At 42.8% G+C, this 22156-nt stretch overlaps 2 protein-coding genes across 6 annotated transcripts in view; one reads left to right on the top strand and one right to left on the bottom strand.

Moving 5' to 3' along the window:
• The window catches only part of Adipor2 (adiponectin receptor 2), a 70472-nt gene extending 52199 nt beyond the window's left edge, over positions 1–18273 (top strand). For all 5 annotated transcript variants that reach the window (XM_031383170.1, XM_031383169.1, XM_031383171.1 and 2 more), the window contains 6 exons: positions 4823–4942; positions 8364–8535; positions 12013–12199; positions 12445–12632; positions 14116–14309; positions 15434–18273. In XM_031383170.1, the coding sequence (XP_031239030.1) occupies positions 4823–4942; positions 8364–8535; positions 12013–12199; positions 12445–12632; positions 14116–14309; positions 15434–15562 (990 nt within the window). In that variant the 3' untranslated portion in view covers positions 15563–18273. The remainder of the gene's footprint in view (positions 1–4822; positions 4943–8363; positions 8536–12012; positions 12200–12444; positions 12633–14115; positions 14310–15433) is intronic.
• An 816-nt stretch (positions 18274–19089) lies between these two features.
• The window catches only part of Cacna2d4 (calcium voltage-gated channel auxiliary subunit alpha2delta 4), a 118599-nt gene continuing 115532 nt past the window's right edge, over positions 19090–22156 (bottom strand). The window contains exon 38 of the mRNA XM_031384056.1: positions 19090–21579. Within this exon, the coding sequence (XP_031239916.1) occupies positions 21475–21579 (105 nt within the window). The 3' untranslated portion in view covers positions 19090–21474. The remainder of the gene's footprint in view (positions 21580–22156) is intronic.

The following is a 22156-nucleotide window of genomic DNA, read 5'->3' as shown; positions in this document are numbered from 1 at the left end:
TTTTTTTTTTTTTTTATTAAGTTACATTTGGTGCGTGTGTGTACACACACATAGATATGCACCGTGATACATATGTAGAAGTCAGAGGTCAACTTTTGGGAGTTGATTCTCTTCCACCTCATGGATCTCAGGGATTACACTTGGCACCCAGCAGCTTTACCCACTGAGCTAGCTTATCAGCCCTGACTTACTTTTTTTTGAAGAACAGACCCAGGACCTCATGTGTGCTAAGTAGCTGTTGCACTCCCCAGAAAAACTTGAGGATTCTTTTTGAAAAAAGATTTGTGTGTGAGGACTCTGGTCCTCATAATTGTGCAACAAGTTCTTGTAAATATTGAGTCATTTCTGCAGTCCAAAAACTTGGTTTCTTTTTTGCTTTTTTGTATTTTTTTTTCCCTTGAAATAGTGTTTCTCTGTGTAGCCCTGACTGTCCTGGAACTTGCTGTAGACCAGGCTGGTCTCAAACTCAGAGATCTGCCTGCCTCTGCTTTCCAGTGCTGGGATTAGAGGCATGTGCAATGCCTCTCAGAACTTGGTTTCTTATTAAGCTTAGATATTATTTGATTTCATGGTTGCATCTTTCTGCTGGCTCTTTAAAAGTGTAGGTACTGCTTTATCTTAAGAGAGAAATGTTTTTAAATGTTTTTTTTATTTTTGTGCTTATGAGTGTTTTACCTGCATGTATGTAAACGTGCCTGGAAGCTTTGGAGAACAGAGGAGGGTGGAGGACCCCCGGCATTGGAGCTAACAGACTGTTGTAAGAGTCCCATGTGGGTACTGGGAACTGGACAGAACAGCACATACTCTTAACTTCTGGGCCATTCCCCCTAACTCCAGAATATATATATATATCCCAATAGTTTTTCTAAACCAGCCTTGTTTTAGTTACAATATTGTCAGTGATATTCTGGAGAAATTCTGTTTGTATGTAGAATCTCTCAAATTATCTTCAGTGCATATCTTAGGGCCAGTAGAATCCTGAGGACAGAAAGTAAATTTTAGTGTTTTATTTAACTTCTCAGAGGAAAAGGGCAGATTTAGGATCTGTGTCATGATAGCAAGAGTGTGAACACAGCAGACAGTCATCGTCACAGATGTAATGATATTCACACTGAAACTTTATGTTCATCCAGTGTTGTGATGTTGGTGGATTGTGTCTTAGACTGCAGGCGTGTGCTCCTTAGTGGGTAGTGATTCAATCTTGTGATTATGAACTATTATGGCCTGTTCTATATAGTGAAGTCCATGCTATCCAGAGCTATATAGTAAGACCTCATCTAAATCACAAACCAAGGAATATTAGACAGCAACCTAGAAAAGCATTATTGATGTTCTTGTGTGTAGCAATACATATTTAATCTAAATTAAAACCATAGTTAAGCTGGGTGTGATGGAGCACTCAGGAGGCAGAGGCTGGCAGTTCACTGAGTTCTAGGCCAGCCTGGTCTACAGTGCAAATTTCAGACCAGCCAGGGCTACATAGTGAGACCTTGTCTCAGAAAGACTAAAAACCTACCTTTGATTTGATGAAACTAGTTTTGTATATTATATATATGTTATATCTAAGTTATTTTTAAGTTAAAACTGTTTTTGGTTTGTGAGGGTGTACTATGTGCATTCATATACAAGATGATAAATGAAAAAAACCCACATTTTCTGTTTTTCCATTTTCCGTTTGTTTGTTTGTTTGTTTGGTTGGTTGGTTTTTTGAACAAAACCAAACAGTAATAACAAACAATTCATGGTACAAGAAGCAGAGTCAGTGTGGAGTTGGGCATTTGTAATACACTTACTGAATTCTAAATAGAGAAAGGGATACTCTAAGCTGTGTGTGTTTGATTGACTTGATTTGATTTGAAGGTGCTGTGGGTTGGCCCCTGGGCTTTGTACATGCCAGGCAAGTGCTGTACCACATCGATATTCTCTAGCTCTCCCTAGTGTGTAAATCACTTCTGAGAACTGGGAGTGAGTCCTTCATACACCTTGTTTCTAGTACGAATAGGCAGTAGTATGAGATGCCAGCATAATCAGTCATAGGTTATGCTGCTTGGCCACGATTCTCAGATACTCTACACAGATTTCATCCCTACCTTTCCTTTGTATTAGTCTGGCGGGTTCCTCTGACCTGATTCTGAGCTTGAGCAGCTTGTGTATCCTCAGGCATTGCTCAGCCTCTTCTCCTGCTGCTTCCTGCTCTCTCCCTCTAGTGTTTGCTTTCTGAGATTATCAAAGTCATCTCTGCCCAGGATTGGCTCACACCAAGTGAATATATCATTGTGGGAAAGTGGCCACAGGGCAGCACACTAGAGCTTGTTATGTTATAGGATTCTGTTACAGAGGCTAACACAAGGAGCTGGCAGGGAAGCATGCTCCTGGCTGTCCACGTTATCTCATACCCAAGTGGCTCCCAGGGCCCTGTATTTGTTCCTGCTCTTTCTCCAGCTATCTATATCGTGGCCTCTGCTGGCACCAGGTCTCCACTCCAGCTCTTTCCATTTTGGACAATGAAGGTGGGTGGTCATTGCATGGAGACAGCCTTTGTCTATTATTGGACCTTGACATCCTCTGTGTCCTTGCTTATGGATGAGTAAAGGTCTTGTCCAGCCTGCCCTGTCCACTCCTCACCTGGATACTTTTCCTAAAGGATCACTCTTGGGTTATGGGCACCTTAGTAGGAGCTAGCATCCAGGATCCTTCATCTCAGACTGGAGGAGAAGGGAGTGACCACACCTTGGCAAGATGCCTTCTTTGGTTGACTTTATTCTCCTCTTCCAGGAGACCTGCTCAGAAAGCAAAATCAGTTTTGCTTTCAGCTGCAATTGAGCTTAAACGCAGGGAACGTTGACCCCACTGAGCATCTGACATCTGAAGGCTCCTGTGAAGTGAAGGTCTGAGAAGTGACAGAGCCAGGGTTAAAGTGGCTGGAAGAAGCCTTTGCTGGCTGTAGGTAGCCTTCACTAGCTTCTTCTCTCCCAGTACCTCAGGAGAAGGAGCTGAAGCCACCCGACAGGTGACTGTTGAGGAATGAGCTAGCTGCTCGGCACCTTGGCCTGACTGCCATTGTAAGGATATGGTTGTTGTCCTCTCAGAGTCAGATGACTGCAGCCTGGCACTAGAGATAAAAATGAATGGTGAATTTTTTTAAAATCATATTTATGGTTTTTTTAAAAACAACAACCTCCATGATTTTTTTTAAAGATTTATTTATTATTATAAATGAGTACACAGAAGAGGGTATCAGATTTCATTATGGGTGGTTGTGAGCCACCATGTGGTTGCTGGGATTTGAACTCATGACCTTCAGAAGAACAGTCAGTGCTCTTACCTGCTGAGCCATCTCACCAGCCCCTTATGTTTTATTTTTAACATAGGATCTCACTGTGTAGCCCTAGCTAGCCTGGAACTCAACATGTAGACAAAACTGGCCTTGAACTCCATCTGTCTTTGCCTCTCCAGTGCTGTGCTTAAAGGTGTGTGCCACCACTCTTGACAAGTGCTTATTTCTTAAAAATCGAAACCCAAAGAAGATTAGAAGAGGCTCTTCCTGAAATAACAAGCTTTAGAGGAATAGAGATTTTTGTTGTGTCAAGGAGAAAGGACTTCAGAAAGTATGCCATTTCTTACAAATGTCAGTAAATCCAAGTCTGGGAAGTTGAATGAGCTACCAGTAGATAGTGGTGGATGCTGTACATGAAGTCACTTGTACTAAGGAGCTGCTGCTATTGTTGTTTGTTTTGAGACAGGACTCACGCAGCCCAGGGTGGTATTGACTAAGCTGTCTCCTGAGCCCCTGAAATTGAGTCTGCCTCCTCCTCCTCCTCCTCCTCCTCCTCCTCCTCCTCCTCCTCCTCTTCCTCCTCCTCCTCTTTCTCCTTCTTCTTCTCCTCCCTCTCCTCCTCTTCCTCTTCTCCTCCCTCTCCTCCTGTTCCTCCTTCCTCCTCCTGTTCCTCCTTCTTCCTCCTGTTCCTCCTTCTTCCTCCTGTTCCTCCTTTCTCTCCTCCTCCTCTTCTTCCTCCTTCCTCTTCTCTTCCTCCTCTTCCTCCTCCTCTTCCTCTTCCTCTTCTCTGTCTTCCTCCCTCTCCTCCTCCTCTTCTTCCTTTTCTTCTTCCTTTTCTTCTTCCTTTTCCTTCCTTCCTTCTTTTTCTTCTTCCTCTTTTTTATTTTCAAGACAGGGTCTAATTATATAGCCAGTTGGCCTGCCTCAATTTCTAGTTTCTTTTTGGCCTTTATCATAAAGGGATGTTGAACTTTGTCAAAGGTGTTTAAAATTATTTGTGTGCGTGATGCAGCAAGGGATGGGGCACACCTGCCAGGCTACACATGTGGAGGTCAGCAGATAACCTTATGGGATTTTGATTCTCTATCTACCATTATATGGTACAGGGATCAAATTCAGGTCATACAGCTCTCACTGGCCCATGGAAGTAAAACCAAAAGGAAACTACTAAAGCTGTTTGAGGACCAGATTGTGAAGTGAGCATAGCAATTAGGCTATGGGAGGCAGTGGTTTATCTGTCAGAATCAAGAAACCTGGTTTTTGACTTCCTTGTATTTGTTTGTGTTAGTTTGGTTTTGGTTATGTTTCTTTGAGAAAGGGTCTTGCTGGGTAGCCCTGGCTGGCCTGAAACTCACAGAGCTCTGCCTATCTCCCCTGGGATTAAAGGTGTACACCACCATGGCCAACTTCATTTTTAACATGAATAGGTTTACAACGAACCTACTGCCTGCTCTATTGTTGATGCTTGACTTTAAAACCATTGTATTTTTGAGGAAAGCATGTTGATTGGTCCTGCCCTTGACTATTGCTGTGATGTCTTTACAGAGCCCTGAGGAACTCAAGTGTAATGATGACAATTCCCAGGAAGATGAAGGGTTTATGGGCATGTCCCCTCTCCTACAAGCCCATCATGCTATGGAACGAATGGAAGAGTTTGTTTGTAAGGTAAGCCTACAGTTTCTTATAATTTTTTTTTTTAATCTATTTAGCCTTTCTCAAACAGACATTGAAAGAAGGTGGCAGTCATTTGCTCATTGTTCTGCTTAGGGGAAAATCCATGGCAAGATGAGGACAAAGAAGTCTCCTAATTTTGTTCAAGACACATTTGTAAAATGTACTGATAAGGTTAATGTAACTCAATGTCCCATTGGGACATAAATCTCTCCTGATAAAAGTTAGAAGAGTAAATGTAGATTAGATAAGACAGGATGAACAATTTGGACTGGTTGTGCTAGGGTTATTAAAAAGCCATATTGAGCCGGGCGGTGGTGGCACATGCCTTTAATCCCAGCACTTGGGAGGCAGAGGCAGGTGGATTTCTGAGTTCGAGGCCAGCCTGGTCTACACAGTGAGTTCCAGGACAGCCAGAGCTATACAGAGAAACCCTGTCTCGAAAATACCAAAAAAAAAAAAAAAAAAAAAAAAAAAAAAAAGCCATATTGAAATCTGTTGTGCTGCTTAATATGAACAGTGTAGTTGCTATTTCTAGAGAGTCTATGGATAATCAAGCCATTGAGGTAGAAATGTGTGTTTAGTATTTTCAATGCAGCTAGTATATGTTTGTCTCTTAAAATAGTTTTGTGATTCATTGAGTCTTTAGGACCCATTGTAGATTTTTGTTTGTTTTGTTTTTTAATGATAGGTAGAATTGAAGTTACTTGTTGGGAATAAAAAGAAAGAGTGGTAGGATTTTTAGTTAGATAAGCAAGTGCTTTGGGTAGTATCCTGGTTGGTTTCATTTTGCTGTTATGAAATATCCTGATAAAAAGCAACTGAAGGGAGAAAGATTTTAGCCCATAATTTTAAGTTATAGTTTATTATTTATGGGGAAACCAGCTTCACTTAGATTCTTAGGACCTGGGCAGAATGAAGCCAGATTCTTGGCCAAATATCCCATTAATGGCCCCTATGCAAGTTCTTGGTAGAATTCTTGATCCCCTCTGAGAGCTCATGAACTGAGCCTCCACTGTTAGTGTTTCTGTCAGCATTCTTCCAAGTTCCCACAAGGAGAACTTAGTTTTGTGTCCAGCATTTGATGGTTTTTTTAGCTTGCAATTTTAAATGCATCTATATTCCAGCAAAAACTAATTCAGATGGAGTAAGAATCATATCAGGTTCATCACAGTAGTTATCCCACTTCTAGTACCAATTTCTGTTCTTCCATTTCTATTGCTGTGATGAAATAAACGCTGACAAAAAACAACTTAGGAGAGAAACTGGTTTACTTGAGTTCACAGTTCCAGATTAGAATCCATCATTAATTGGGAGCCATGGCACCTGGCACTTGAAACAGTCACACCTATGGTCACAAACAGAGTGAATGAATGAATGCATATATGCCTGGGCTCAGCTTGCATCTTCTATTCTTATACATACAGTTCAGGACCCAAGCCAAGGGAATGGTACCTCCCCGCAATGGACAGACCTTCTCAGTTAATATAATCAAGTTATGAAATCAACTTGGTTAATAAAATCAAGACAGTCTTCCACAAACATGCCCACAGGTCAAGCTGATCTAGATAATCTCTCAGTGAGAGTCTCTTGGTGATTCTAGGTTCTATCAAGGCCACAAAACTAACCTTCACAACTAGGTATGATCTTAAGTCAGTGTAAGTCTTTCTCCCTGTGTTCATGTGTGTGTGTGTGTATGTATATGTATAAGTTCTTTTTTATATCTTGAGAGGGAAATGGCTGGTGTTAAAAAATTATTGTGGTTTCATTTTCCCTTACTCAGTGTATTGCATCCTTTTAGTTTCTTGATAGTCTTGAGACAGGAGGATCACTTTAGCCCATGAATTCACAACCATCTTAAGCAGTATAGTGAGACTTTGTCTGAGGAAAATAAAATTTTAAAAGAAGAATGAAAATATTTAGAAAAATAGGATGCACAAATACACATTTTTTTTCATTGTGCCATTTTATTCAAGGAGTTAGGCAACTGCAGAATTTTTTGTTCACAGGAGGTCTTGGAAGCAGTCCTCTGTGCTACATGGGACAACTGAAGTAATAACAGGAAATAGTCAAGATGAGAGTCATCTTGACTTATTTTACTTTACTTTGGGAATATACATGGATTGGCCAGGTTAGCTTGAGTGAGTGTAGGCCTTGAGTTTTGAACTGGAAGGTGAGAGACAAAAGGAAGGGAAGGAGGGATAAGGGATAAGACGTGAGACTGGTTTAATAGGTAAGGCTGCATTTGTTGTCAAGTTGGCACTTGCCTTGGGAGAATAGAAGTTTCACATAAAGGAAAGCTTTTTATAGTTGTCAGTAAGGAAATAAAGGGCAGAGAATAGGAAGCAGGTTATGGAAGGGACACAGTAGTAGGCAAGTCCAAGAAAGACAGTCTTTCTGAATAGTGGGGAAGAGAGTCCAGTGTATGAGGCTTAGCTGTTTGCTTTGTTCCAGGACCTCCAGGACATAGTGGGAGGTCTTGAGTCCTGGTGATTTGTAGTTGGAGCGAGCTTTTTAGAATATCAGATGGAAGCACTGTCGGCACAGTAGTGGGCACTCTTCTCCTTTGCTGCTGGGTTCTGCGTGAAGTTGGTCTTTATGCTATGAGGTTTGGGCTGAAATATTAGGGTTAAAATAAAGAAGGTGCAGTGAACAGACGTTGTGAGGAGGTAGTGTGAGCAGTGTAAAGGTCCTTGCCTTTCCCAGGAGGTCCCCTGGGTGGATGCACTTTTGATTGTGCAGAGGCCATCCTTTTGCCAGGAGATTAAAAATAGAACGGTACATTCAACCCAGGGGGAGTCAACCCAGGGAATGCTATCAGTATAAGCTCATGTGAGCTCTGCATGACGTTTGTTTGACCCTCAAGATTCACTAGGTAAATGCAGTTATCCTTATTTTATAGGCAAGGAAATTAAGCCTTGGAGAGTTTTGAGATTGATTAAACGCATGCTAATCAATAACAGAAACCCCAAATTTCCTAACTTGTGCCTTTTCCATTTAACACTTCAGTTTTCTTGTAGCGGAAAGAAGAAGGGAGACATTTTAGGATAAGACATGAAGCTGTGATTCTATGATTTATATGATTTATGTTCAATAAGAACATTAAGTATAAAATGTCATATTTAAGGACTGATTTTTTTCTGAGGTAATATCTGTTGTCCATGATGAAGGTCTGTGTATCTGTGACTTTGAATTCGTCATTCCTTTAGCCGGACTAAAAAAAAGTCCTTTAGGGCATAATTTGGCATATTTGCTTATGCTTTACTGTTCTTAACAGAGCCTACCATTTAGAAATACATTTTTTGTCAGTCTGTTTTATTTTTAACAATATAAGATGTTATAAGTTGTTCGGGAACAGTGTTGCTAAGTGACAAAGTCAGAAGTATGTTTGATAACATTCTTCAATGAATATTAGGTATGGGAAGGTCGATGGCGAGTGATACCTCATGATGTGCTACCAGATTGGCTTAAGGATAATGATTTCCTTCTCCATGGACACCGGCCTCCTATGCCTTCTTTCCGGGCCTGTTTTAAGAGTATTTTTAGAATACACACAGAGACGGGCAACATTTGGACACATCTCCTAGGTATGTAATGTCGGTGGTCAGTGGTATAATAAAATTAGTGATTTACTTAGTTTTTCTGATTCTCATGTATTTTTGAGAGTAAGTATAGCACTTGAAAAATATGATAGAATTTATCTCCCTCAGACTTTCAGTAATAATTTCTCATTGGTTTACCCTTTGATAATTCTAACTTGTACTGTGACTTTATTAAACCCAACTCATCTTTTCTCTCCTAGAGTTTTGTTTTGAGATAGGATCTTAATATGTATCTCAGGCTAGTCTAGACTTCATGATCCTTCTTCGGCCTCTTCCAGGTAGCTCTATGTACCACTTGCCTGCCTTCTCCGTAGATCTCTAGGCCTCAAGGGCAAGGCAAGAATTGCTGTATAAAATACACAGTATTTTAATAAGCATTGAGAAGAAAATGTGTTAGAACGTTTAAGCAGATTTTTTTCAGTCATTACCTAGGTTATTTATAATTAAATTTCATTTGATATGAATAGAATATGAAACTGATAGTTTTCCATTATGATTTTTGTAAAATTAAAGAATACAGTGGGGACAAAGGATAATCTTTCAGTAAAAGGAACAGTTCAGCTGAGGTAGCCATTAGGAAGAAGAATGAAGTAGAGTGAGATGTGGCTGTACATGTCTAATCCCAGCACCTGGGGGGGAGACGGGGTTGTATCAGGTCAGCCTGTGATGTGTAGTGAGATTTTGTCTTGAATAGATAAAGTTCAGTGCCAGCCTCAAGGAGAACACAGATGTGAGTCCTGGTGACCTGGGTTAGGTACAGGTTTCTTAGAATTGATACCTAAAGTACATGTAGCAAAGAAAGAAGAAGTTGAATTTTGTCAAAGTTGAAAAAATATGTTTGTTATAGACTATTGTCAAGAAAGTTAAAAGGATAACCCCCAGAGTGAGAGAATATTTGCAAATCATGTTATATCAACAGTATAAACAGCCCACCCTTTTGTGAGGGGCAGTCAAGTCTTCTTTGTAGACATTTCTAGAAAAGGTATATAGGTGATAAACATGTACTTGGAAAAGGTAAATTTTTATCAGTCATTTAGGGAACTACAAGACAGATACAGAGAGAAGTACAATGAAATACCATTTTACTCCCTCCAGGATTGCTATGATCAAGAAAATGGGAAATAAGTCTTGGCCACTAGGGATATGGAGAAATAATGCTAATAGGAATGAAAAATGGATCAGCATCTGTGGAAAAAAGTAGGTAGTTTGTCAGAAAGCCAACAGAGTCACTGGCAGTTTTACTTCTGTTGAATATTCAACAAAAGCTGTATATGAATGTTTTTACCAACATTATTAATAGAGACAGCCAGCTGCCGAATAGATAAACCACATGTGGTTTAGCCATGCAATCAGACATTGTTTGGGGGTGAGTGAGATGGTCAGTAAGTAAAGGCTGTTGCCTCTAGATTTTATGTCTTGAGTTAAATCCCCAGGCTTCCAATGGTGGAAGGAGAGAATCGATTCCTACAAGTTGTTCTCTGGCTTGCATACATGCACAAAAATAAATAAGTAAAGTAAGATTCTTTTAAAAAAGATTTTGGCTATAAAAAGGGTGAATCACTGATGATTAGTACATGTTGAATATGTCCTAAAGTTAATTAACAGGCTACAAAATTGAATGATTCCATGTATATGAAACATCCAGAAAAGGCAAATTCACGGGGACAGAAAGTAGGTTAGCGTTTGTCTAGTGCTGGAGGCAGCAGAGGCTATTGGATGACGGCAGGTCCAGGGCTCCATTCAGCATGATGAAGATGGTTTGCAGTTAGTCTTGAAGGTTGTACAGACTTGGGAATGTATTAGTTTCTGGCTATACTACATTTGACTTGAATTTCTTTGTTTGTTTATTTTTGAGACATCATCTCTCTGTATATGTAACTTGTAACCCTGGCCATCCTGGAACTCGCTGTGTAGACCAGGCTGGCCTTGAACTCTGAAGTCCATCTGTCTGTGTCTCCCGTGCTGGGACTAAAGGTGTGCACCATCACCGCCCGGCTTGATTTGGGTTTCTTACCACAGGTTTAGTTTCTACTATGTCTCTAACTAAGTTCTTGTTAGTATAGTGACAGTAGAATAGAGAATCATCAAGTTTGTTGATAGCATTTAAGTCAGATAATTTTTAAATTCAAATTACCTGATTAGAATCAATTAAAGTGTTAACAACAGAATCACTTACCAGCTTCTGTCTGGCCCTCCTTTAGCCCTTTGCTAAGTAATAAGAACATGGTATCTTATTGTGGAGACCAATTTAACTACTGAGTGTAAGATAGGCCTAGTGGCACAGTTATAAGCGAGGCTAAAGCAGGAGGATCGTAAGTTTAAGGCCTGCTTGTGTTAGAGTGTGTCTGGGCAATTTAGTGAAAGTGACTCAAAAAGTACAAAAATTGGCCTAGTAAAATGGCACACACACTCTCTCTCATTTTTTTAAAAGCACTTACTGCTCTTATAGAGGACCCAAGTTCTATTCTTAGCACTCAGATGGCAGCTGACAAACTGTGACTACAGGAAGGAAATCCATGTAGGCAAAATACCATACACATAACAATAGGGAAATCTTTTTTAAAAATCCAAAAAGGAGGGCTGCTCAGTGGTGAGTGCTTGCCTAGCATGTTATGAGGTCTTGAGTTCAGTCTCTAGCACAAAAACAAACCTCACAAACCCAAAAAAACCAAACAACAAAAACTTGGTATGAATCTATAGTGGTGGCCACACACTTTAATCTCAGCACTCAGGAGACAGAGGTCTTGGTCTATGCAGTGTGAACTCCAGGCAAGCCAGGACTACATAGTACTGAGACCCATTCTCAAACAAAGCAAATATCTAGGTATGTAGTTTCTGATAGTGATGTACTGGGACAGCTAGTGAGGACCAGAGAAACAGCACAGGATTCTTGTGCATCCATAAACAGATGTACATAAGCTTTGAAAGCACCCATAAGCATATGTGTCAGTATGTATGCGTAAGTAACAGTTCAGCTTAAATCTAAGAGATAATTGCCCTGTCTGGTTTCTTTTTATATTGTGGTCCTTAGATGAAGGAGAAATTATCTTCTTCCTCCTCCTCTTCTTTTTTTTCTTTCTCTAATAGTCTTCTTATATATCCCAGGCTACCTCAGATTCCTCTGTTACTGAAGATGGCCTAGAATTTGTAATTCTCCTATTTCTTCCCAAATGCTGGGATTAAGGTGTGTGCCACCATACCTTTGTGCACACTGGGAAGCACTCGTTACATCCTCAACTAGTTATTATATTCTTTATGCTCAGAGTTTATGATGTTAAAGTGTGCATGGCACCAGCAGCATTGAAAGTAAACTAAAATCTTGGATAAACATTTTGTTTGGATTTTTTTTTTCTCATAGAGTTTATGGTTTTAGTATTATTGCTACTGGGAAAATTTGAAAACTCAGTTTACAGCACTATATTGTCAAGAGCATGTTATCCATTTCTTGCATTCTTTTCCTAGGTTGTGTATTCTTCCTGTGCCTGGGGATCTTTTATATGTTTCGCCCAAATATATCTTTTGTGGCCCCTCTGCAAGAGAAAGTGGTCTTTGGGTTGTTCTTCTTGGGAGCCATTCTCTGCCTTTCCTTTTCATGGCTCTTCCACACAGTGTACTGCCACTCAGAAGGGGTCTCCCGGCTCTTCTCTAAGTAAGTATTCATGATGTCCATGTTACCAGTCGTGCTTTAAGGGGCAGTAGGGCAGGAACAGCCTCCAGCAGAGCTGGCAGGATTCTTGATAGTACCACACACGAACATCGTCCTTTACATGATGCCAACAGCCCAGTTTGTTTCTTAGTTGTTGCTGATGTCATAAATTATGGGGGATTAATTGGAACCTATAATGGTTGATAATTTTTAGCATTAAATGGAGTTCTTTTAAATTTTAATCCTAGATTGGATTACTCTGGTATTGCTCTTCTGATCATGGGAAGTTTTGTTCCTTGGCTTTATTATTCTTTCTACTGTAACCCACAACCTTGCTTCATCTACCTGATTGTCATCTGTGTGCTGGGCATTGCAGCCATTATCGTCTCTCAGTGGGACATGTTTGCCACCCCTCAGTATCGGGGGGTCAGAGCAGGTGAGTGCATGTGAACGTGCAGTTACCACTGGTCACTTACGGCACTGTTAGAGTCTGATGTTGTGCTTTTGATGCCCTGCTTTTCAGTGCAGAGGCACAGTAACTGTCCTGCCTGCTGTTAGGTTCTGACCTGGGGCTCAGTTATGAGGAAGCACAGGGTCAAAGGGCACGATAAGATGGGTGCACACATATAGTTTGGGCAGTGTCGTTTATTTGAGGAGATACCACAATATAATGACTTCTGTATTCTTTCAGCTTAGTGTACTTGTGACTGATTCTTCTTGTGTTATATTTAGTTTTATATTTTCATTTAAATTGCTTTGATAAATAAGGCCGGAGTTCATGCTGATTATGCTCCAAAAACCTTTGATATTTAGGTAATGCCTACTGAGTGCCTTGTGACAATGGCAGCTTTCTTGTTCAATTGTGGCATTTGCAGAATCAGAAGTTTGAAAAACACTGCCTTTAATTTTGAAAACAGTACCCTCTGCTGAGTGATTTTGACAAAATCTTTATGAACTCTGTGTCTGAAGTTACGTCTTCTGCTTTCTGTCCCTAAAATAGCACCCGGAGCCTCCCAAGTGGTATTACAACACGTTTCTTCTTGTTAAAAAGTCCAGGCCCTGGCTCATCTGCATGCACTTAGAATGCTACTAGCAGAGCCGACCTCATGCTAGTGACATTGCAGCATTCTGCTCGCCTCCTTTTTAAGATGTCCACAGGAGCAGATAGGCAATAGCCAACACTGACTGGCTTTGCAGTTCTTCACTAGGTCAGTGGTGTTGACCCTGTTTGAGTACATGGGTTAAGAACATCTTTGCTAAGTGGAGCTGAGCATTCTACTATTTATAAATTCTAGGTTAAGTCCTGAGCCTTTGACTTGAGAGTGAAAAGCATTGTTAGCCTTCGTTCATCTGCAAAGGAGAACTGTGTAGCAGTGCTTGGAGGGCAGAAGAAGGGGTCTGCTTGGTCCCCAACTTGGATGTAGTTAGCGAGCCATTTCTTCCTCTCATTTAGGTGCACATGATTCTGAGTGTGAGTCCATATGCATCCATGTATACATCTGTGGCATGCTGTCAGCTTACTGGCAGTTCTGGAGGTCCTAGAGTCCATGAGGAGAGCTTACCAAATGACAGCCTGTTGTTGTAGTCTGCCTGTAAAAGGTGTCATTCAAGGAAGTTTAAACAAGTCCCCCATGCTTTTTCTTTTCTAAAGCTCCTGGCAGTGTTTTGGGTTTTTGTTTGTTTGTTTTTGTTTTTGTTTTTAAACTAACCCTTAGGACTGCTTACACAGTCTGTTTACTGAGAGGCTTCTTGTATTTGTAAATAGAAAAGAGCTAGTCTAGTGTGATGAATGGTGTCTCAAAGTTTGAAGGACTTTTTTCTTTAAAACAAGAATAAACTTACTTTTAAATTGAAAGTTGATCAAAGTAAATGGAACCATGTTGTGTATTTTCTTTTTCCTCTGTTCTCTGATGACTTAGGAGTGTTCGTGGGCTTAGGCCTGAGTGGAATCATCCCTACCTTGCATTATGTCATCTCAGAAGGGTTCCTGAAGGCTGCCACCATCGGGCAGATAGGCTGGCTCATGCTCATGGCTAGCCTCTATATCACAGGAGCTGCCCTCTATGCGGCCCGCATCCCTGAGCGCTTCTTTCCTGGCAAGTGTGACATCTGGGTAAGCATGGCCAACAGTGATAAGGTGCATCTGTTGCTGTTAGTGGGCCAGTGGCATTCTGGGAGTGATGTAATCAAAAGTTTTAAAAGTAAGAGGCTTGCATCCCAGTCTTAGCCCTGTCCCTTGTGTGAATTCTCTGGAGAGTGAGCATGGGATAATCTTGGGAAGCAGAGGCAGGCAAATTCCTGAGTTTGAGGCCAGCTTGATCTACACAGTGAGTTCCAGGACAGCCAGGACTTAAACAAACAACAGAAAATATCAAGGGGGGTGAGTTATTAATTTATTTTAGTTATTAATTTGTGTATTTGATGTATGTTAGAACAGGCATACACCATGGTGCCCATGTAGAAGTCAGAGGACATCTTTCAGGAATCTACTCTCTTCTGCTTTGGTGGTGTGTGTCTGTTAGACGAATGGAGGAGAGAGGGGTAACTAGACTGAGGCCAACAATGAAAGATGAGGGAAGAGAAGAGAGGAAAGAGCATGAGGAACTGTAAAGATGGACATTTCTAACCTAAGGGGATCTGAGACATCTTCAGTGGTCTAATACATTTGGAGTACTCGTAAAGTAACTCTGACTTGGAGGGTCTGCTTCTCAGTTTTGCTTATAGTTGTATGGTGAGCTGGCCACCCATCTTCTTAAAGTTAGGCTAGGTGTCTGTAAATAGAGATGGTCTTGAACTTATTAGTCTTTTGAACTTCAGGTTAGCTAATTTAACCTTTTGGTTTTTTCTTATTTATACTTCTGAAATCAGTGTCTTGATAAATACCACTATACCTTTTAATTTTGAGACCAGGAGAGAATGTTGCAATTTCTTGTGTCCATCAGTAAGCCATATCCTGCTGCTAGTTGTCAAGGGATCTTTGGGAATTTGGTGGCCTAACTTCATGGTCTCTGGAATTTGCCCCCCAGTTTTCTATCTTAGTGGCAGTCCCTGTATTTCTCTTGGGAGAGCTAGCTTCTGACTCAGGAGAACCTGAGGTCCCTAAAGGGTTTCTTGTACCTACCTTTAATTTGAATTGTATCCCATGCATTCCCACTGTCCATGCAAACTGGGAAGCAGCATGCCCTCTTGGGGACTGTTAGCAGGCTTAACGACAGTGGCTTTCTTTTCTCCCTCCAGTTCCACTCTCATCAGCTCTTCCACATCTTTGTGGTTGCTGGTGCCTTTGTTCACTTCCACGGAGTCTCAAACCTGCAGGAATTTCGTTTCATGATTGGTGGGGGCTGCACTGAAGAAGATGCACTGTGATACTCTCCAGGAACCAGGGACTCTGACCCTGCGCCAGGCCTGCAGCTCCTGCAGGCCTTCTTACTGGCTGTTGGTGCCAGTGCCAGAGAAGCCCCAAAACTTGGACAGCCTCATGGGCCTTGTGTTGGCCCAAGGGCTCCATGGGGTACAAGACTAAGAAGAGAAAACAAAAATAAATCATACCTCAAAGGATGGAATGCATCAATTTGGAGAAAAGGAGAAATGGCTCATCCCCTGGCTTCCTTTTGGGATCTACCGTTTGAGAGCAACTCTGCAAGACCCTGCTTGACAGACTGGCTTCTGACGTGATCGTATTTATTTGTAGAAGATGGGGAAACAGTTTAGTTGGTGGTTCTTTCTTCTCCCTTTCTTGCTCCTTAAAGCAGTAATATGTATGAGTACCATGCGCCAATTGATTGTGCCATTGGAGCTCCTTAAACAATAATCAAAACCAATTTAGGTGAACATTTATATTCAATAAAGGGGTGGGAGTGCGGTTTTAGGCACTCCTTTGGGAGAACAAAGAAATTAATGTAAATAAGATTTCTAATTTACTGTTTAAATAAGAATTTATATAAACATTTAAGTCAGGGGCAGGGAGGGAGGGAGACTTTTTTTAAAAGAATGAAACATGCAAGTACCACACACTGTTTCAATTTTGCACAAGTGATGGGAGGAGGATGGAGTGGTAGCCCCAGAATGCAAGATGTCTTGGTGCACCAAGGTGCCTTCCCTAGGCCGATAACACTTGGACCCTGCTGGGGGCAGAGTGTACAGCCCCAGCCCAGGAAATTTCCTGACCACTCTCAAGGCTGAGAGCCTTTGGGCATTCAGAGGGGAAGGGATGTGGAAGAAAGTGGTGTGTGTTTTCTCAGTGGAAGCAGCACAGGTTGTCATACTGGCTCCAGAGAAAGTGTCATTTGAGAGACTGTTATGTAGGCTAGTAATGACCCTTCTGAAGAGTGAAGCCACCTAGTTCTACCCTAGATGTAGTAGAGTTGATGAAGGGGAGACCTGGAGGCATCAGCATAGGGCTTGTCTGCTGCTTCCTGGTGTCTTGTTTAACCAGGTGGTAGTTCTTATCTGGATAGAGGTATGGCCATTTTCCAGACCCTCTCTGTGGAGCCCTGAGCCATTCTGCAAACTTTGCTCTATTGAGAATCACTGCCCTAACTGTCCTTCCTCCTGGAAATAAAAAACTGCCCCATCTCCCCCCACCCCCTTGGCATCATAGCTCCTGGCATAGAGCCAGCCACTAGTGAGATTCTGATGAGTGTGGGTCCCACCTGAAGTCATACAGACAGGTGTGGGGAGCCATCCCCTTGGACTAGAATGGTGGCATTTTTCTCTGGTGCACTGTCTTGGTAAGCTTGGTGTGACAGAACAGATTCTTCTCCCCTTGAATAAGAAAGTAATACCTACAGTGGAGTTGTTAGCACTCACAGAAAGCCATGTGCAAGAAGTGTGCTACAGAGCTGAAAAGGAAGTCTGATAGAATTAAACCCACAGTTTTGAATTGCTGCTAGAAGTTACAGATAAATTCTCTGTCCTAGGGCCATCTTGTTATGGGTTTTAGAGAGTGGCAACGAGTTGGGTCTTGGCTTCTAAGTGAGAAACCAAGCACTTGAGTCTCTTAGACTATAGGTGACACCCTCTGGGGCTGGTAGGTATAGCAGTGAACATGGGGCCTCAGGCATCTCAAAAGGGGTGCTTGGCAATATGAGGAAGGCCTGTTTATTCAGTAGTGTTTTCTTGGTCATTGTTACTCCTCCTTTACCTTCAGATCTCCATCCAGCTGCAGCTGGGGATCCAGGAAGGAGACCATTATAAAACCTGGGAAGAACTTCAGAGTATTTTGGTTGTGGATAAGGTCACTGCCCCAGGTAGACCAAACAGAAACCTCTGGGTGAACAGCATTGTGCCAGACAACTAAGAACAGTGTTAATTCCTCAAGAAGCAGTTCTACAAGACAGTGTCTATCCGGAAGGAAGCTCACCTAGGTTTGTGGTAGCAACAGCACATATCAGCAGCCAGACTTACTCTCTGGTCCTGAACTTTGGGACATGAGTATGAGATGCTTCCTCATGACACCTACAGAAGTAGAGGTCTTTGGGTCTAGTCATCCCTCTTCCCAAAGCAGGGAGACTCTGGTTCAACATAGCACAAACTCTTAGGGAACAGAATCACCACCACCAATGTGTAGTCGGTATGTATGTGTGGGCATGTGTGTGCCCCTGTATGTCTGCGCAGCTCACTACCAACAGCCTCCATGTGCACTTGACCTTGTGGTGCCTCCAGGAACTCGCCAGGTTGGCACCTGAATGCCTTACTCTCAGCAGTCTGAGGCTTGCTTGCTCTGCGCACACGTTTCATTCTCTCTCTCTCTCTCTCTCTCTCTCTCTCTCTCTCTCTCTCTCTCTCTCTCTCTCTCTCTCTCTCTCTCTCTCTCTCTCTCTCTCTCTCTCTCTCTCTCTCTTGGCCCTAGGCTGGTTAGGAACCTGTACACCTTCACTCTTTCATCATTAAATAGTGGCCTTTTCAGTATTTCCTCTCTCCCCTCTATAAGTTGCTGAAATCACAAAGCACACTTTTGGGGATCATAGAAGGTTGGGGTTCCAGAAAGGCATCTATGTGATGGTTTCATTCACTATGGGGATTTCCCTATTTGCTGTCTTCTCAATTTCTCTAATAAAAAGAGCCAAATGGAAAATGAGTTTTGTTGTGTTTTTATTGTTTTTTTTCCCCCTCTTTTTTTCTTTTAAAACCTTACCTCACTTTTGGGATATCCTTAATATCCTAATTTAGTCAGGGAGTTTAGGGAATTTATAGAAACTTCCTGCCTTCAGGAGGTTGATGCAAGAGGATCATGAGTTTAAAGCTAGCCTGGGCTACAAAACAGTGTCCATCCGGACAGACCTTGTCTAAAAAGAAAAAGGTGAGCTTTCTCTATACCTGGTTAAAGTGACCATCAAGGTCTCAGGGCTGTGTAGAACCTGACTACACGCACTTGGCTCCTGTAGTTTGTCAGAGCCATCTGCAAGTCACTTAAGCCTCTGGGTGTTGTCACTGCAGCCCAGGTACAGCGCTGTCTAAAAGCATTTCCTTTCCTCACTGGGCACAAGCCATCTGATACTCCCCCACGCCCAATCTTAAGCACTCCATGACTCAGCCCCTCAGAAACTACTGAAGAAGACTTAGGCTGCAGCCTCCTGCCCTTGGCCACACTAGACTCAGAATTACGAGGCAGGTGCACATCTACTTCGTCCTGGTTGTTTGCCATGGGCTATGATTCATTTCCCTGGTCCCATGTGCTCTTGCCTGTCAGAAGTTGCCCTCTGCAGCCTTCCTGATGCATGGTCCACCGTAGAGTACTTCCGAAGCTGCCATTGGGTTTGGCTTAGGTTCTGCCGAGCCCTTGCTCTTTTTTGTATCGGAGCCCCTCTTAACCTCTTTACTTGCTTTTCTGACCTTAGTATATGGTCACTCGTATGTTCCCTTGAACCAAAACTTGATGGAGCATCACAAAGTACTGTTGAAGCCTTTTATTTGAGGTGGTTCTATTCTAGCACACAAGCTCAGTGGCACATTTCTGGTGCTTCTGACAGGGCTGCAGCTCTTGTGGTTGAAGGTGACACAGGTAAGACAGATGCCAGAATGCTGTATTCCATTCATTTAATCTCAGGGGTACCAACTTCAGTCCTCTAAAGTCAAGGTGCCAGATCTTTCGCCTAATCCAGACTGCAGCTTTCCAGCATCTTGATGGAGTTATGACCATTCAGAAATCACTGAGGAAGGCTTAGCTTACAGCTTCGTGTCTTGGCCATTCTCCTACATGTCCTTTGGCCGCACTAGCCTCAGAATTGAGAGGCAGCTTGGGAAACACCTGTTGTCCGTGGTAGGGACAGAGCATCAGTTTATCAGAAATGCTTTTCCTTCAGCTGCTCTGGTGATGTTCTAGACAATCCCTCAGCAGTACCAGGCACAAGAGCCCCGTGGCTCATGGCCAGGAGCTGCCTGGCACCCTACACTTAGCATTTATCCTGTGGTCAAAATAGTTGATAAACATCCCCAAATGTTCTGCCTGGTTGGGTTAAGAAAACGAGCCCCTTAAGAGACCTGCTGTGCTTGTCATTGAGACCAAATGTTATTGAGTGGAGGTCATAACACCAATGACAAGGAAGGCAGGTGCTATGCCTGACAATACTATGTCTTGGCATGAAAGAGGGAACACTGCTGTGACAGTTTGCTACTTCACCTGGGCTGGGCAGCACCTCCGACCTTCTCTACCTTCCAAGCCATGAGGCAGGATGCTAGGGCCGGAGGTTAGTATGTTGTTAGTACTTACGTGTGTTAGATAGCTCTAGGTACATTGCCTACTACTTCACAAAGCTAAGACTTAGAGCCAGCTTCCCTTCTCAAAGCTTTAGTTTTTTTTTCGTTTTCTTTCTATTTATTTTTTATTTTCCAAGATAAGGTTTCTGTGTAGCCCTGGGTATCTAGAACTCATTTTATAGACCAGGCTAGCGTTATACTTAAGAGATCTTCCTGCCTCTGCTTCCCAGTCCTGGGATTAAAGGCATGCACCACTTCTGCCAGTTTAGTTTCCTGATTTAAAAGACAAATAAATCGTGGGGCTTGAGAAGTTCAGCCAGTGGAGAATAAGGACCCAAGTTAGGTTCCTAAACTATTGAAATAGTAGGGCTAAAGCAGCGCATGCTTGCAGTCCCGACCTTGGGAAGACAGTGACAGAAGGGTTTTGAGGGCTTGCTGGCCATTTAGTCTGGCTGGATTGGAGGGCTCAGATTTTGTGAGAGATCTTATCTAAAAAAATTAAAGGAGCAATTGAGGAAGACAGCCAATATCACCTTTGGCCTCCACATCTTTGTACAAACAGGTACACAAATGCACAGATATATATACATCAAAAAATGCCAAAACAGGGGCAGGTAAACAGTAGAACTTACTTGAGCATCGTGGCAAGGATTATGTGTTTCCAACCTCCCGGACATTTCCCCAGAAATAGTCTAGTTTCTCTTGTTAAGTTGAGAGCCACAGAAAGCCCACCAAGGGTCTCGAAGACCTCACCTAGCTTCCTGCTCTAGTGAGGTGTATGAGGGGCTCGTCCTGGTTCTGCTTTTTCTCACCTCCTCCTCTGGATCACACTTGTCCAGTGCCACACTGGTGCCCAGTGCAGCAGCTGTGGAGCTCATCCTAATAGCTTTGTTTTTCCTTTCTGAGACTAATTACAACATTTCTCCCTTCCCTTTTCCATCCAAATCCTCCCATACATCCCTCCCCACTCTCCTTCAGATTATTAGTATTAAAAAGGTTGGGATTCTTCAGTAATAGAGGGCTGATGATAGTTTGAAGGACTCAATGTCTGTTGTGTTCCTATTGTTTTCGTTTGTGCTGGAATTAAAAGTGTGCACTACCACGCCCAGCTCCCTTTCCATTTCTTCCCTCCTCTTCTGGTCCCTTACCTAGTCTTCCTGTCTCTCCCTCTGTCTGTCCTCCTCTGCACTATCTGTAATGGATAAAAGTACCTTCCTTTTGGTGGCAAGCACGCTCTTGCCACAGCCTCTGCGTGGGCCTCACTGCTCAGTTCCAGCCCCCAGAACTCCTTGGATCTGCAGATCAGCCGGGGAAACAGGTGACCCTTTGGTAAACTGCAGTAACTAACGCCTGTCCTTTCTTCACTTGAGACAAGAGTAGAAGACTTGAGGTGGCTTGAGGTACCCAGCTCCTTGAAGAGCCTTGGGGAGCCCTCTAGCAATCTCTAAGAGGCAGAGACTCGTAGCCCAGAACTGAAACCAAAGAGACACCCCACAACTGTGAGCTGGGCCCTCATCAGCTGGTAACTTTGTAGAATGTCCTGTAAGGTCCCCCTTCTGTGAAGGTCAGATGGGATGGAGTCACCACAGAAGCTGGGGTGGAAGCAGCCAGGCCCACAGTGATAGCAGGAGCAGAGGGGAGGAAGGCAGAGTGTCTGACGCACCGCCACAGTCCTGGGCATTCTCCTGGAAAGCCAGAGAGGTAAGGGGCATTAGGAGAGAGGTGGCCCTCCAGACCCAAGGGCCCGGCATGCCCAGCATGGTGTACACAGACAAGAGCCTGGGAGATGGCAAGGTTTCAGAGAGGAGAAACCTGCCTTTCTTCAAGCTTCTAGGGATAGTAGGGACAGCTTGCTTAAATCTTTAGGGCCTCCCTTTCATAATTGTATGGAGCAGCCATCATCTCCAGAAGCGCCTCTAGAGAGGTAGTTTGTGGCAGCCACGCCCAGCTGAGACTGGATAGTAAGGTCCCTAGCTTAGGGGTTAATAAATACCAGTCGCTATTGTCACTAGCCAAGTCACAGTGAGAAGCACTGAGGTAGCAGGATTAAGGATAAAAGGGGAAGCTTACTGGGCCCCTGGCCATAGGAAGTACAGATGCCCTTGGGTCCTTTCCCCTTTCTCTCTGTTGGCTTTCCTTTTCCCCCCCTCCATCCCCCAACTGACCTGGAACTCCCTTGCTTGCCTTTGCCCCTTATTCTGTGTATCACACAACATAACTATAGATGCAGGGGTCTCCCGGCATGATACACATAGCCCAGAA

Source organism: Mastomys coucha, unplaced genomic scaffold (assembly GCF_008632895.1).
Source record: "Mastomys coucha isolate ucsf_1 unplaced genomic scaffold, UCSF_Mcou_1 pScaffold20, whole genome shotgun sequence".
Lineage (NCBI taxonomy): Eukaryota > Metazoa > Chordata > Mammalia > Rodentia > Muridae > Mastomys > Mastomys coucha.
This window is presented reverse-complemented; position numbering and strand designations above follow the sequence as displayed.